The 15,697-nt window shown below is 36.8% G+C and overlaps 1 protein-coding gene across 1 annotated transcript in view; it reads right to left on the minus strand.

Moving 5' to 3' along the window:
- The window catches only part of UPF2 (UPF2 regulator of nonsense transcripts homolog (yeast)), a 49,099-nt gene that overhangs the window by 20,933 nt on the left and 12,469 nt on the right, over positions 1-15,697 (minus strand). The window contains exons 6-10 of the mRNA XM_010181783.1: positions 11,263-11,366; positions 10,680-10,765; positions 4,283-4,391; positions 2,943-3,056; positions 1,858-1,974 (exon numbers count right to left, since the gene is read on the minus strand). Coding sequence (XP_010180085.1) covers positions 1,858-1,974; positions 2,943-3,056; positions 4,283-4,391; positions 10,680-10,765; positions 11,263-11,366 — 530 coding nt within the window. The remainder of the gene's footprint in view (positions 1-1,857; positions 1,975-2,942; positions 3,057-4,282; positions 4,392-10,679; positions 10,766-11,262; positions 11,367-15,697) is intronic.

Consider the following 15,697-nt stretch of genomic DNA (forward strand, 5'->3'; position numbering starts at 1 on the left):
CAGTTCAAATAATCCAATTCAAATAATCCATTTATCAACAGACCGATTCCAAAGCCAAGTCAGTCTTACATTAATAATTTAAATTACATAAAGGACACGGAAAGACTTGCCAAGAAGAATTATTAACAAAAACAAACGTTGTCCCGATCAAAGAAGAATCTTTAAATGATTTAAATAATTTGCAAAATACGATGGTAGTTCCACAAAACCAGAATGTGATCATAAATGTTTCTCTAGAATAAGGCACTCGGTGTCACTAAGTTTGTGGCACCCTTACAGAACACTTTAAAAGTAATGAAGGGAAAATTATTTATTAGAAATCCATTCTTAACTATGACTTTCCTACACATCAGGACAAATTAATATTGTATTTAATAGGAGACATGCAGCCTGTTTGGCATCTTTACTGTTGATGGCATACTATGTAGTAAGAGCAATAACTATTGAAAAGATCAACAGGCCTTAGTTCTACCCGTAGGAGTCACTGATAAGATCATCTTTATATTTACTTAATTTTTTTTCCCCATAAGAGCCTAACCAGCTTGCTTTGGGACTCATCTCTCCTATGGTTCACACTGACCAGTACCATAAGCCTATGACCCAATTTGTACAACACTATTTAAGTCAAAAGTTATCTCTATAGTTTTAATAGGGTAACATTAGAAGATGCATTTATTGCGATGGCTGTAAACCTATTTTACATCTTAAAATCGGTAGAGATTCCAAACTATCTTAGTCCATTTCTACTTTCTGGTTCCTCAACACATAAAAACCCACTACTTTTATCTGAAACCTGCTAAGGCTTTAAGCCTCAGCCATCGAAAGTGTTTGTGGTTTGTCTTAGGACTTCAGTTATGTTTAGCACTGATCAGGCAGATTTCAGCAATACAGCTAACAAGAAGCATTTTTGCAGCACATTAGACTAAAAGTAGTCAGTCAGGAAAAGCAGCTCTGGCAAAGGTTTTTAACTTCTCCTGACTTCTAAAATTTTTATTAACCACAAAAAATGGCAGCAAAGAGTAAAGCGCCTTTTAAAGATAATGGGAGAGCGTTTTCAGGGGAAAAAAGACTTGATTATGGAAAAGAATATATTTAACAATAAAGTGCTTCAGCTGGCAAACTTAGAAAATGGAGAACAAAGCACTCTGCAACAAGGAGCATGAGTCAAGAGCTCAAATTTAAAACCTCAAATTGTTATGCAGGGCATAGAAACCACTTCTTTCACAACTGTCTTCACCTCCAGTTGAAATATCTTACCATTTCCAGTTCTATTCACTACCATTTTCCCCTCTCAAATAGTATCTCAGGTGTGTTCAGGTACAGTGACTATATTCCGTCAAACTCATCCTCTGTTTTTGCCCTGTCTCTGAATTATTTTAGTTCAAAAGTAATAGCTTTTTGCTTCAGAAACTGAACTCTTTATTTACGTTTTAAGTGATGAACAGATTTACAGGTCAAATGGTGTTCTCCAGAATACTTCCTGAAAGCTATTCTCACAGGAGGTGCCATCTCAGAATTGAGACAACACTGGACAGGCCAGGACTTGAACATACGTAACACCAGTCCATCTCAACCGCATTCTACACCAAGGAGGCAAGATTTCAGGAAAACTGATGCATTCTCCTCCCATACATGTCTCTGGTTTTATTAAAGAATCAAGAAGTTTATTCTCCACAAGCACTCAAGATAAAAATTAACAGAAGGTTACTTACTAGAGCTTGTAACTGACAATTAAGATATTAGTCACAATCATCATTACGGTCAGACCACACCACAAAGCCAGAAAATAAAAGTAGTAATTGGGTTGATTCAGTGTATGACACCCTCCTCCATAAGAAAACGAGTTTTCTCTCTTACCAGAAGAACACTGGTTCTTAAGTGAGATTCTGGTGATCTGAAGAGGAATCTTCCACAGGTTTCCAGCAGCGTACACGCCATTTCAATATGGTGATGAGAAAAGTCAGACAGAAGCATCTGGTATATATTGATATAAAAACACAGCATGTTAAAAAATCATCTTTGTTAATTGCAGAAAACAGCACCTTGCATCTATCAGACTGTACACTACCGCTATGTTCCATATTCTTTAAGAAAAAAATGCAAATGGTTTTCACTGATCAGACATTAACAAAACTCAAAACATTCATCTCATTAAAAAAGTATTATAAGAACAGTCTAGACACCAAATTTAGGCTCCAGAAACCTGAAACATAGGAAGCTTCCTAAGTCTAGAATAAAAACACTACAATACTGAAACACAGTATAATCTCTCCCATAAACCTTCCAACTCTGATGTATCTACTTTAACATTTCTGCCACTGGAAAACCACCCAATAAGTGTTGCACAGGGACAAAATAACCTCAGAGCATATCTAATGTAACTGTATTATTTAAGTTAGCAACAACTAAAAATTAATAGAGCATTGTGTTTCACAGTATTTTATACATGAGAGGAAAAATGATGAGCAAGTATAATTTTTTAGAGAATTCAACTTTGATACCAAATGAGTCAACAAGTAGAAACTACTTCTAGAGGAAGTGATCTTAACCCATGTGAGTCTTCAAGCATGTTTTCTAAAATGCACCTTTTTAAAACCCATTTTTAATTTGGGACTTGATATCAAAGATAAATTGGAATGACTATCAGCATGCAAACTGAGATGATAATGCCCAGAAATTCATGTTTTCCAAAGAAAAGAATTAGCAATTTGGTTACGTCCAAAGGTAGAACTTTATTTTAACATATTCCTACCATCAAAAAATGAAAACTTTCTAGCGTCTACAACGGCAGTAAAAGCTTCCTCACACAGCAGCAACAGAAACCAGGGTTCAAAATATCATATGCAATTAACAGATCACATTAGCAATAGATACAGGAAGGGGAATAGGACGTGGATACACAGTATACATGTACAGTAGTACAGGACCATCACAACACTAACCTTTAAACAGTGGAGAGTATCGTTTTTGGAGAACATCTTAAACTTGGTAAGTTCTCCAATAAATCTCACTGTTTTATTCTTTGTTTCAATGTTTATCTGGTCCTTCTTTCTTACCTGAAAAAAAAAGTATTTGTTTTTAAGCTCTCAAAAATACCTCTCTTATAAATCACTTTCACCTAAGTGTGCTCAATAAGCTTGAGAATTCAAAAGTGTTTGATATTTGATTCCTTACGTTCTATCTTTACCTAAATGTCCCCCTACAACCTTGTTTGTTCAGAACATTCTGTGTTTCTTTTTTAACCCCAAACAAAAAACCTTAAGTCCTCTAACATATCTCCAGTTATAAGCTGGCCACCCCCATTTTGCTATGGTGAAGTAGTGGTTAAGAATTCCACAGTTCATATTTCTAGAATCAAAAAGTAGTCTCTGAATATGACCTCTGGTGTAGTCCCTAAGGAAATACTAAATATCGACAGCGTTTTCAAGTCAGGTTTAATAAAGTACAGACCTTTCCTTTCTTTTCCTCTCTTTTCTTCTCTTTTAAAAATCACTGACATCCAGTGTAATTCTACTCACAAAATACAAACATATCTCTATTTCTAAACATAATCATGTTCAGCAAAACACAAAACTGGTTTTCTGACAAGAGCTATTTTCAGATAGTTAAGACTCGAGTCTGAGTAATTCAGACATTTTTAGTGTCAATATTAGAAAAAAAATATTGAAACCTGTTTGATAAAAACCAGAAAAAAGTGAAGGAGTCATCACTGTGCACCACAAGCAATGCTATTACAAAACTTAGAACACGGTGAAAGAAACAACAGTGACAAATACATCTGTGAGGCATAGGAAATTTTGATGAAAACTAAAAAAATAATTTTAGACTTAAGCACTACATTGTCAGTATTAGCCACTATATTACAATAGTAACCTTGTAGTGGAGATCTGCTGTTAGAATAGGTCAGTTCTCATTTTAAATGCAAGTTATTCATCAATCAAAAACTCTTAGCACTTACAACTGGAGTACAGTCTCCATTTTTTGCAGCTTCCCTTGTAACTGTTACACAGTTTATTTTAATTGCTGTTTAACACTGCAAATTAAGGATGACACTACAAACAATGCAACTTTTCATATATGTCTGTATATATATGCAAAAAAATTAAACACACAGATCTAGTATTCTACAAACAAATCTGCTTGGGTGACAGAAAAAATAAACCGAGTCACTAGATTTCAGAATTAGCACCTACACAGTCGCAAACATTCTTTTTTCCCAAAAAAGATTACAATTAACAGATTGGTTAAACGCCATGCAAAAAACTAAATCAAGAAAACATACGTGAAATCTGAAATCCCCCTTCAGCATGGAACAAAGATCCTCTGCTACGTCAGACATACAGGGATGCAGCGTGGCAACCAGCCTTGCATAAAATGGCAGCAAGTCCAACCTGCAAACGAAAGAAATAATAAAATAGAGAACCAATTGATGTTATAGACAAAAACGTATCCATGTCTACAACCATGGGTACCATTTCGCTTGTGAAAAGAGCGAACGTGCATGTGCTGACAGAACTACGTACATACAATCTTATAGGCTCACACTTCAGACTGCAGTATCATTTAAAAATACCAGTACAGGAAGGTATATAACCAGATCCCATTGGAATCCTTCACAGCTAATTTCCTTTTAAAACTACTGCCTTAGGTGAAATGCCAAACACCATCCTAACTACGGAATACAACCTTTATGAAGTTAATGGATACAATGAAAAAAAAAAAAAATCAGACCCCTTTCAGTGTGCAAAATGACAAACTCTTACACACAGCTCCATTTGTTAGTGCTATTTTATTTTCTTCAAGTAGCAGCAGACATAACTAGGAAGGTCAGTACCTTTATTTTTAAGGCAATGAACTTCTAAATAAATGTAGTGTTATTATACAAAACAAAGCTCAGCAGATATGACAAGGCAACTCTTTTCCCCAAAGCTCAGCTAGTACTCCCACAAATGGTAATACTTCAACATCTTCTATAGATGTTTCCTTTATTTTTCCTTTTCTCTTTCTTTGATTACATGCCTTTATACCCATTTCATATTATCACATGCACTTCGGAAATTCTGGAGGGCAATTTGTATTTTTCCCAGTTTGTACCTTGTTTCTTTCCATCAGAGGCTCTATCCTGTTGTAAAAACGGGATAAACACACTTAAACATGGTTTGTAGTATCATGTAGCAGCACACAGAACATAACACAGCTGCTTTGCTTAAACGTGCATGTATCGCTTTTAAGTGCAGGGAAACCAACTGCACTCTGAGGCCCCATAATATCATTTACCAAGCTGAAGAAAGTATTTTTGTTCTATTTCCAGAATGTAAGCTAATGCCGTAAACAGGTGAACTGCAGAACAAGCCTACTGTTGTGACTGGAGAGAAGCATGCAAATTTAAGATATTTCAAGTGCGAAATTGCCTGCAAGGGGAAAAACGGATCTTGAGTTTCCTCTTTCTGAAGGATTAAGGGTTTCCCTACTGCTAGGGATAATAATTTTTTAGAAAAAGTTAAGGAAAAAGAAAATAGGCTGCTGAAAAAGATCTAAAAGCACAGTCAATACACAGAGCTTGCCCTGGTACAAAGTAAAACTGGAAGAGCATCAAGACAAAAACCCCAAAACAAAGCATACATGACTGCCTCATCTCTCCTTTCCACTGCTGTGTCACTAGGGCACATTTCCAAGATCTTTAATATCCAGTCTCAGAAAGAGGAATAATTACATATCTAAAACGTGGATTAGAGGCATCAGAATGCACTACCTGGAAGAGGCATGGCTAAGCACCGTCCTGATAACACATAAAACTCCTGGTGAAACATTCCAGGTATTCTGGTTACCTATTTAACAGCTTTTATTCTCTCTTGTTAATCAATAACTGAAGCTGTATTTACATTTTTGAAGCTTGTTGAACACAGAGTCAAGGATGACCAGCCACAACAAATTACTACAATGTTATTAAGTGTTTAGCCATTAACTCTAGGAGAAGAAGTGAAAGTCTCATTACTTCATGCACACATACAAGAGGACCTTGGCTGAATTGAGGGGGTACATTTTAATTGAGGGCATTTCCGTATGGCATCTCTTTTAAGACAAATACCAGAAAGTTGTATTCTGGTCTGAATGAGTACCTGCCTGCTGAGAGCTAATAATTTCATCTCTGGAAACTGAACATACCTGAGGGAAAATTAGTCTTAGAGCACATTGTTGTTATTCACTCACAGAGCACAAAAGGTTTCTTCATGGGAAAGAATACTAAGATGGGGTATTTCTAAATAGGTGAAATATAATAAGGAAAAGCCTTGGGTCAATTACTGTGAAATTGGTAACCAGATATTGAATCCTTTCAATCCCCTTCACAGGAGAGAAAAATTCATGTTCAGAAATGGAGACTGCAGTATCAGTAGCACCATCTACTGGTACCTGCATTAAGACTAATGTAGTGTTTTGTTTTCTCCAAAAGCATATTTTTCTTGAGAAGGGGGGCAAAAATTAACTAAATAAAACCCCACAAAACCCAGAGTATTGCTTTTTCTTCCTGCTCTTCTACATTACAAAGCAAGATGCAGCATCAGGGATGAGTCAGTTACTCCCTAAAGCCTATGTTAAGCACCCTGAATATAAACTACCATAGCAAAACTCCATTACTTCTGACCACTGTAATTGTGACCACATATCTTGGATTGATATTTAGTCTAATCTGATCCCTGGATGACATGGAATGCACTTCAGTGAAATATCTAAGAGGACTTTTTTTTTTGTGGTAAATTCAAGTGTTATTAAAAAAAACCCACACAACAAAAAAAACCACCCCAAACCACCTTTGCTCAATTAAAGTCCTAACTGCAGTCTGTCTAGAACAGGTGCATCCAAAGTTTTGTACATTTATTAACTGGCATTCTACCAGGACAGCTTAGAGAATGAAGCAACAGAGCAAGAACTCCTGCCTCACAAGCATAATCATAACCCAGGTAAGTGCAGTGTATTTACAGGTACAAACTGCCACCCACACTCTTCAGTGGGAAGAGAACGATGCTGAGGAATGTGCATGCTATCAGATAACTACTTTTTGTTTATTAGCCATGGCATAAACTCTACCTGAAGCACATCCCTCCATTTTATCCTCAAATGAGGGAGCCCACGAACAAAAGGACCTTGCTACTGAGGATTCTAAGGATAAGAAACTGAAAGAAGGTAGCTATAAATGAGATTTATATCTTTTGAGTTAAAACACTCAGAACTTAAGACTCAAGAAGCAGTTAACTTCTCCATTAACAGCAGCCAATGAAAACGCTAAGATTTCTGTATGATGAACAACAGATTTCTTGCTCAGTAAACTTGCAACTTCATAGATCACCATAGATGAGAAGAGAAAAACTCAGAAGCCACAAGAGCCCCTATTTACTGTTCAGCATTCATCTAAAATTGTTTATAATTTAAGGCCTAAAACCAGATTTTAAACTTCTCACATTGAAGTTGAAAAAAATTCAACAAAAGTGCAGTACAATTACATGTATCCGGACATGAACATAACTCAGTTAGACAGCAAAGAAGCAGGTAAATCACTGTACTGTCACTTTATTGCAAACTGTATGGTTCTGAATTAACAGGCTTATATTTAGTTTTAAATCAATCCTCCAATGCAAATCTGAAAGTCACTTGTATACTAGCATTGAAAAAATCTTTTTAAAAGGCTTTCTGTTCTGTTTGGTTGGAGGTTCAAATCGCAGCTGAAAGTGTAAATGCAATCCATTCATAAGTACTCAACAGAGCAGTGCAGTGATGATGTATTCTAACACTAATCTACAGTTGAAGAAAAACTGTCCCTTTTCTGTCAGGAAGAATCCTGCATTTGTCCCAGTTTACTCTAGTGGGAGCGAGAAAGCCCCCTGGCAACACGGACTTTGACTTTACAGGGGCTGCATTACTCCTCAAACATGAAACCAGTTTTGTACTTTATTGGTAAAATTGGTAAAATTTTGTTACTGCACATTTCCTAAAGCTGATCTCTCAAGAGAAGAAACAGAATCTACTCTTTTACAGAAATGTCTTATTATGGCTACCAACATAATAGCTACACTTAGACAGCATTATCAGATACACTTGGAGACTAAACACTTTTGGAAAATGTACTGCTTTATCTACATCCTATAAGGACATTGTTCCCCTGAACCTTTCACAAAAAAGCAACAGTAAATGAAAAAACTCCTCAAGAACATAACCACTACAGGCTTTCTTCTCCCATGGTATCCTGGGGGGATATTGCAGAAACTCCTGGAATTCGTAAAAACTAGAATGCAACAACAATAATGAAGGCAAAGACATATCATGGCTTGGTGAAGACATACACGAAGCAAAAACATTGTTAGTGCATAGTATATAAAGCTTAGAAGCAGAATGTTAAATAATTTAAGTGAATTTGTAGCATTTTATAGCAACCATTAGTACTGTGTGACATATATGCACCTGGAATTTTTCCACAAGAATTGTAAATGTTGCTTTCAAGACACAAAGCAGACCTGCCTCTTTACTCACTGCAGTAATAAAGCTAACTTAAATATTAGGATAGACTGCTCTTTAAAATCAACTGCATCAGCTGGTATCTTCATTGCAACTGCTTGCAGTTGAGAACAAGAAACTCCGTCAACATCCTGCTTCCCCTGCTTAGCAGCCCAGCGACGGGCATCACTAACACAGGCAAAAGAACAGGAAGATACACACAGCTGAACTTAAGACCTTACAGCTGGAAGTTGGAGTACTCATTAGTCCAGTACATCTAAGAGCAGAAAGTAGAAAGGTATTTAAAAAATAATTGTACATGAAATACTAATATTTCTTAATATTAAGAATATTTTTTAAGAACAGTGATCGGCCGAGTTATTAATTGCAGTATTAGTTCCAACTATTAAAGAGCAGAAACATCATGAAAACAGCAGCTCCTTGAGCCAGCCACACGGTCTATGCGTCTACTGAGTTCCTAAGGAAAAAAATTAACTTTTTAAACTTTTTTTTGGAAATGAATTTGTGCGATAATGGAAGTACCATTGGGAAGACAAATCAGTGGCAATGTGGAGACGATATACATTTCTAGCAACTTACCACATTCCTAGTACAGCCTGATCAAAGGCACATCTCCTTTTTTTAATACCACAACACACCAGGAATGTAACTTCTGCTTTCATGGTATCTAGGAAACCACACTTTATGATTGCCAGTAGGCTGCTAAATAGGAATGTTATTTCCTCCGCATCATAAATTTGGGCTGAAGAGCACCTTGTTATGTCTAACATAAGATATTCAACTGCCTCCTCTGTCAGTAATTTGTATTTCAGGCACTGTCAGGCCTCTATCAAAGTCCACAAAGACTCAGGTGTCAAAATCATAATTTTTAGAGAAAAGAATACATAAGAGAATGAAAAATTATGTGCACTTCTAATTGCAAAACTAGTATCAATGTAGATCAGCTTAATGCACACAGTCAGCAAACAAACCATTGCTTTATATACAGCTAAGAGTAGGGTTATTAGTGCAGCAGATGCTTATTACAGGTGGCATGTAGAAATAGGCTAGAATTAAGGTTGAAAACACAGTGCAAGAAGTTAGTGATTAAAAGTAAGGAAAACAAACCAGCAAAGTCTGTTTATTTAAAGCAGTCGTCCACACAAGCCTTGAAACAAAACGGACACTCAAACCACTTATTTCCCTGCAGTGATAAAAGGGAAATGAATCCAAGTGGTGTGAACTCCAACAGGAAATCCAGGATGATGATGAAATATTAGAAACTAAAAGCAGCATCAAAACAACCTCAGGAGAAATAGGGCAAGAAGGTGGAGCAAGAAAAGTGACTCCTTCATAATTGCACCTATTTAAGTCACGCCTATTTAAGGTCCAAGTTTAACAGGGAGCAAAGAAGTACATTACCTCATCTAGGTGTTCCTGCTCCGGCAGGGGGATTGGACTAGATGATCTTTTGAGGTCCCTTCCAATCCCTAACGTTCTGTGATATTATCCTTCCAATGAATTTAACATTTTTATTTTAACATTTACAAAAATGATTGCAAGCAAGGCTCTTCCTGTAAGCGCAGGGACCTTGCTTACACAAAGGAAGACAAGGAGAAATAGCAAAACTCTACATGGACAGATCTACACAGACAGAAGAAGCCAGGCTCAAACTCTTCTACTTGCTTTCTCTAAACCAGCCAGCCTAGAAGCAGCTCTGAGAGATACAAGGTTATTGTAACAGCTATGTACTATATCAGAATTAGCATATCACAAGAAATCCTCCTTCCTAAACTACACTGTGGTCTAACTATTCACAGGTTTTCATATAAGTGCAAATTCTCCTGACTGAAACATATTCTCCTTTTTTGACAGAAGGTTATGTTTTGCTGTTGCTTTCATGTTAAAAATGTCATTAAAAGATCCATTATGAACACACAAGTACCAGAAAAGAAAAATTACAAAAAACCATTTTACACTGCTATGGCAAAATATCATGGTGAACTGCTTGATCATTAATCCTAGATATCTCTTCAGTGGTCCAGCATAAATCACTCCAGAAGTGCTCATCAGGAATAAACAAATGCAACTTGGAATATGCACTGGTCTTCAGTAATTTAAACAGTTAAAAAGTATATACGTAAGTTAAATAGTCAAAGGGTGGATCCAGCTTGCTCCCACTCAGTTCTTACCTTTGTCTAGGAACTATGAAAAGTGCTCGCACTAGTTTTCTTCTGTTGGCTTTTGTATTCATATTCATGCAAAAATCCATTGCTGCCTATAAAAAGAGAAGTCAACACAATACTTCACCTTTAATGCAGTGGTTTTTTATTTAAAGCAATAAGCATGCTTTTCAAAAGCATTTTTAAAGAACAGCTATGAAGAAAAATCTTCATTTTTTTGTCTAGAACTGACATAGTTAGAAAACATATCCAGTCACAGGAATACAGACTGATTCTTTGGGTCACCACAAGGAAGAAAGCAGCTTTTTAGGTAGAAGGGAAGTAATTTGTCAGGAAGTGATAGGAGGAAAAAAAAGGGAAAAACCAAGTCTACTTCTAAAACCAACTAACACATAAGAAAACAGGCAGATGAAACCAGTATCACATGGTATTTGGGCAATGGCTGAGTGAGGGGAAAAAAAAAGTATTCCCTCCAGGTTAAAAATTAATTCAGCTACTGTTAGACTCCAAAGCTTCAAATCCTTATTTCAGATCAATTTGATCTAGCATTATAGCTTTTAAGAGTGGAAAAAAATGAAAACTATGACTATACCTTGTCTATGAGGTCTCTGTTGACACAGTTTGGAAGCTGCTGAAGAAAAGCATCTACTATAAGTTTTAAATGAGATCCAGTACTGGCTTCTTCATCCTCTTGTTCTGACAGAGTAAAACAAACAAGCAGCACACATCTTTAAGCTATGAAATATAATGATTTACAAACACATTCCCCAAACATAGTGCATTTGTAATGTTTAGTTGTTAAATATTCATCCACAGATGGAAGAAAAAAATACAACAATGAATACAAAATTTCATTTTTTAATTAAAAACAAAGTCATTGTCTGTGCTGACAAAAGTCAGAAGTATCACCTTTAAAACTTGTCTTCCTATTCATGAAGTTCCTACTTCCTAATTTATACTGTTAGTAGCATCAACAAATACATATTCCTAGAAAGCTATCCTTTGGGTGATAAAAGAAGGACCACAAGAAGGCCCAAACATGTGGAAAAATAATATGGGAAAAACCAAACAAAACACCTTAATGCACTTGTGGATTCTACTTTTTTATGTATCCTTGCCCTGCAGGAGAAATAGAGTTTTTGATCAAAACTGTCCATTTAGGCCATTCTTTCATCTGCTGTGTTCTTGACATCTTTTCACTTGAGGCTGTGAAACCAGAGGCCAATGTAATTCCTTCAGCTGCACAGAAACCAGAGTAGAGAAGCATACGCAACAAGGATGGAGGGTTGATCACATAGCAATTGCGAGGCAAGTGACAACTTAGTTTTCCAGCAAATGCTTCCATGTGATTTGCAACATGGGAAGCAGTGACAGTGACCTGTAGTTACTGTGTCAGTGACACTACTTAAGTAAAGACTGCAGGACAGACAGCTCTACCACTAAAATTCAGATTTTCTGATATCAACCATGAAGGTCTCACCAGTGCAGTCTCCCTACAGTTATCCCTTCATTGCAAAACATGTGCTATGCTTCAAAAATTTTCCACATTTTACTAAGTCTTAGAGAAGAGCCGAGTTTGCTCTATAGCACAACATAAGCTAAAGCAGTGAGTTATAAACACAAACACTTGGTAAGAACCCTTCCTTGGCCAAAGCAACACAAAAGGACGCTGCTTCCTGAAGAAGGAATGTGATGTTTGGTTTCCTTTCAGTTTGAGGATGTTCAGCAGTAACATGAATACCTAGGAGGTGCCTGAAAGCAGAACAGAGACTTCAAAAAGGTGAATGTGGTGGTGGTGGTGATGAAAATGCACCCAAATAAAAGTACAAAATGCCCAAGATGTGGTAAAAATCACTTTGTCTTTACAGGCTACACAGTAAGGTAAACTAGCATAAGGGACCAAAGTTCCTTTTTTGAGTTACTGAAAGGAAAGGAGAAAACAAAGATGCCACATTGTAGAACATTTTTTTCCTTGGTTTGTTTTTTGTTGTTTGTTTTTTTTTTATGGTGGTAGCTGGGGGCAGCAGTTGAGCATAGGTGGAGACACATTAAGAACTGTTCCAAGAAATACTGCCAGCTTCCCCATCCTGAACATGCTAGAGATGAAAGCAGATGACATCACCTCCTCTCTTGCACAGGCCAGAAGAACAAGAGAGAACAGTTCGCTAAGAAAGGAGGAAAAAGAAAAGGAAGATGTTCCAGAGGCTCAAAAGAGGACCATGAAGTTTTAAATGCTTATGGAACCCTTACTCTCTCATCATCCATATACTCGGAGGTAGAGTTCACTAGGATGCACGCAATAGCTCAAACCAGACAATTTTTACTAGCAAATCTTGTTTTGATGCATTTTTCCATTTACATATTTACAGCAACACCTTCTTGTCTCCTTCTGATGTTCTACCTTCTTCTTTCCCTTACAGAAATTAGTTGTCTCACCTCAGTTTTCTATTCAAAGTGACTCAATGCTCTTGAAATAAATTAAGAAAATATAAGTCCTTAACAACTCAGTTTTCAAGACAATCTTTCAAGAGGACCTGCTCTTGATTTCGATTTTCTTGATTCAGTTTCAACGGTTCCCAAATATGCCTCTTTCACTGGTCCTCTACTTCACTGGAGGGCTGCAGATACTCTGACATTGTATTCCTAGGTATGTCCTTCTCTTCACAGTGTGTGGTTCCTTTTTAAGTGGAAAGGCTCTTTTGTAGTACCTGAAGGAGGTTTGGGACTTAAGACAGAATATTAAGAATTTTACAGTGACAGGAAATGAAACAGTCAGGGCTTCCTTCTGTAAGGCAAACAGTAACTCTAAGTATGCAATTCATGCAAAAAAATAGTTCATTTCTTGCTTTTCACTTTGATCCTCTTGAGTTCTAGTCTTTCATCATAACCATGTTTTAAAACTGCATAATCTCTTTTAAAAATAAAAGAAGTAGTAAGGTATAACAATTACAGTTAGGCCATTTGTAATAGTCTATCTGGGTGCAGATCAAATCATGCAGCATGACCATTGCAGAGACTGAAAGAGTATTTTTTCTTTGTAAACACTTTTATATTTAACCTGAAATGCACACAATCCTGCAATTTTTAGGGAGCAGAACTGTCAGGGCATGAGAGAACACTACAGACTTACTGAAGTTATTCTGCAATGATTGGTGTCAATCTTCTACTTCAGCAACAAGAATTATTTGCCTCCCCCTTTTCCTACACACATACTTTCTGAGAAATCTCTTGCTTCCTTTTTAACATCTTTTTTTCAATTTTTTACAAGAATATGACCTCACAGAGGGCTCTCTCCTAGAAACTCCACTCTCCCCGAAAGCTTCAGTCTACTTTGTATAGTATCACCCAGTCAGTGGAAACAACAGAAGTGTTTTTGTAATGCTAGGGAGCTATTCCGCTGTGAGTTTCTGTAATGAATTTGATGATGCAGGAGCCCTCATATTCAGATGGTACAAACCAGTACTGTGAGCAAATCATCGGTTGGAACCCCTCTTTGCACAACTTAGGCATAAGCATAATATTAAACATCTTGTTGAATCAAAGCCTCATTGAGGAATGTGTTCAGAATCTAGTCTCCAAAGTCATTCAAGTCCAAAAAAATATTTCTTAATGAATATTTTAGGTCTTTTTTAAAATTCCTGCTCTTCAGACAGAAACTTTGCTAGCTCTCTAAACCATGTAGCAAAATTAATAGGGTTGATTTAATACTCACTTCTACACATCATCTCTGCTGCTGATCAACCTTATAAAAACCGGTGCTAGGTATATATTAACATCAGACTCCTCCTGCTCCCAAGTACCCTTGATGGCTTCCGTCCTGGCCATGCCTTACTTAACATCTTTGTCTGCATTCACACAGCTTCATTTTTTTTACATTTTATCTTCTAAGTACAACCTCAAAACTCACTTCTTTCAGCATGTTTTCCGTCACTATTTTCAGCTCCGGTGCTATCTGCTCCCTTTCTCTTCCCTGAGCATATTGAAAATAAAAAAAATTAAGATTCAACTTATAGTAAACACAATAGAGAAACAAAATAAATTAGCTGAATACCTGGTAAACAAAACTCTTCAACGGTATCAACTTTCCGTCTACATGTCCTATCTTTAACTTAGCTGACTACAGACTCCAAACTTTTGGAAAAAAGTGCAGAAATAGGCACTACAATGTTGTAAAGGAGCTGCTACACCAGTGCAGACCTGCTTTAAAAACACATACTTTGGCAAACTGCCTTATCTCCCTCATATTTGGATGGGCAGAAAAGACTGAAGTAACAGAAGGAGATGCAGAAGTAATAAAACATACGCAACACCCACTGTCTGACTGTACTGTCTACCCTAGTTATCCTACTATACCCTCTATAATTTACTTACTCCTTCTGCCAATGAAACCCACACCCCCCCTGATTATCACAATAATTAAAGCTACTTTTCTTCATCTTGGACCTTACCTGAGGCTGGACAGGCTCTGAGCAACCTGATCTATTTGAAGATCTCTATTTACTGTGAGACAGGTGGACTAGGTGAGCTGTAAAGGTCCCTGCCAACCCTAACTATTCTTTGAAGACCCTGCTGTACCTCTTGCATCCTCCCTTTTTATACTAAGGGCCTATCTCTACCTAGGAATACTCTATTTTATGTTTGTAATACTGTCAATAATACAGTGGTTTCATTCTTCGCTGGCTTTGCGTAAAACATTACCACTAACTTACCTCAAGTACAGAGGCATAAAAATGCTGCGCATATGAAGAAAAGTTAAAGCTGTATTTTGCAGCTGAAGGACACTTAATTTTCCCAATTTCAAGCCCAAATGAATTTTACTTAAGAGAAAGGCTGAAAAAAATCTACCAGTTCACTAGACGGAAATACATCACAGAATTTGAAACAACATCGAAATTCAGTATTTTGTTAATTACACATATTGTTGCTACCAAGGGTATTCAGAATTACACACACACACACACACCCCCCACACCCACCCACTGTGTTTCTCTATATGTTTCAAGTAACATAACATTTACATACTGCTG

Source organism: Mesitornis unicolor, unplaced genomic scaffold (assembly GCF_000695765.1).
Source record: "Mesitornis unicolor isolate BGI_N332 unplaced genomic scaffold, ASM69576v1 scaffold6083, whole genome shotgun sequence".
Taxonomy (NCBI): Eukaryota; Metazoa; Chordata; class Aves; order Mesitornithiformes; family Mesitornithidae; genus Mesitornis; species Mesitornis unicolor.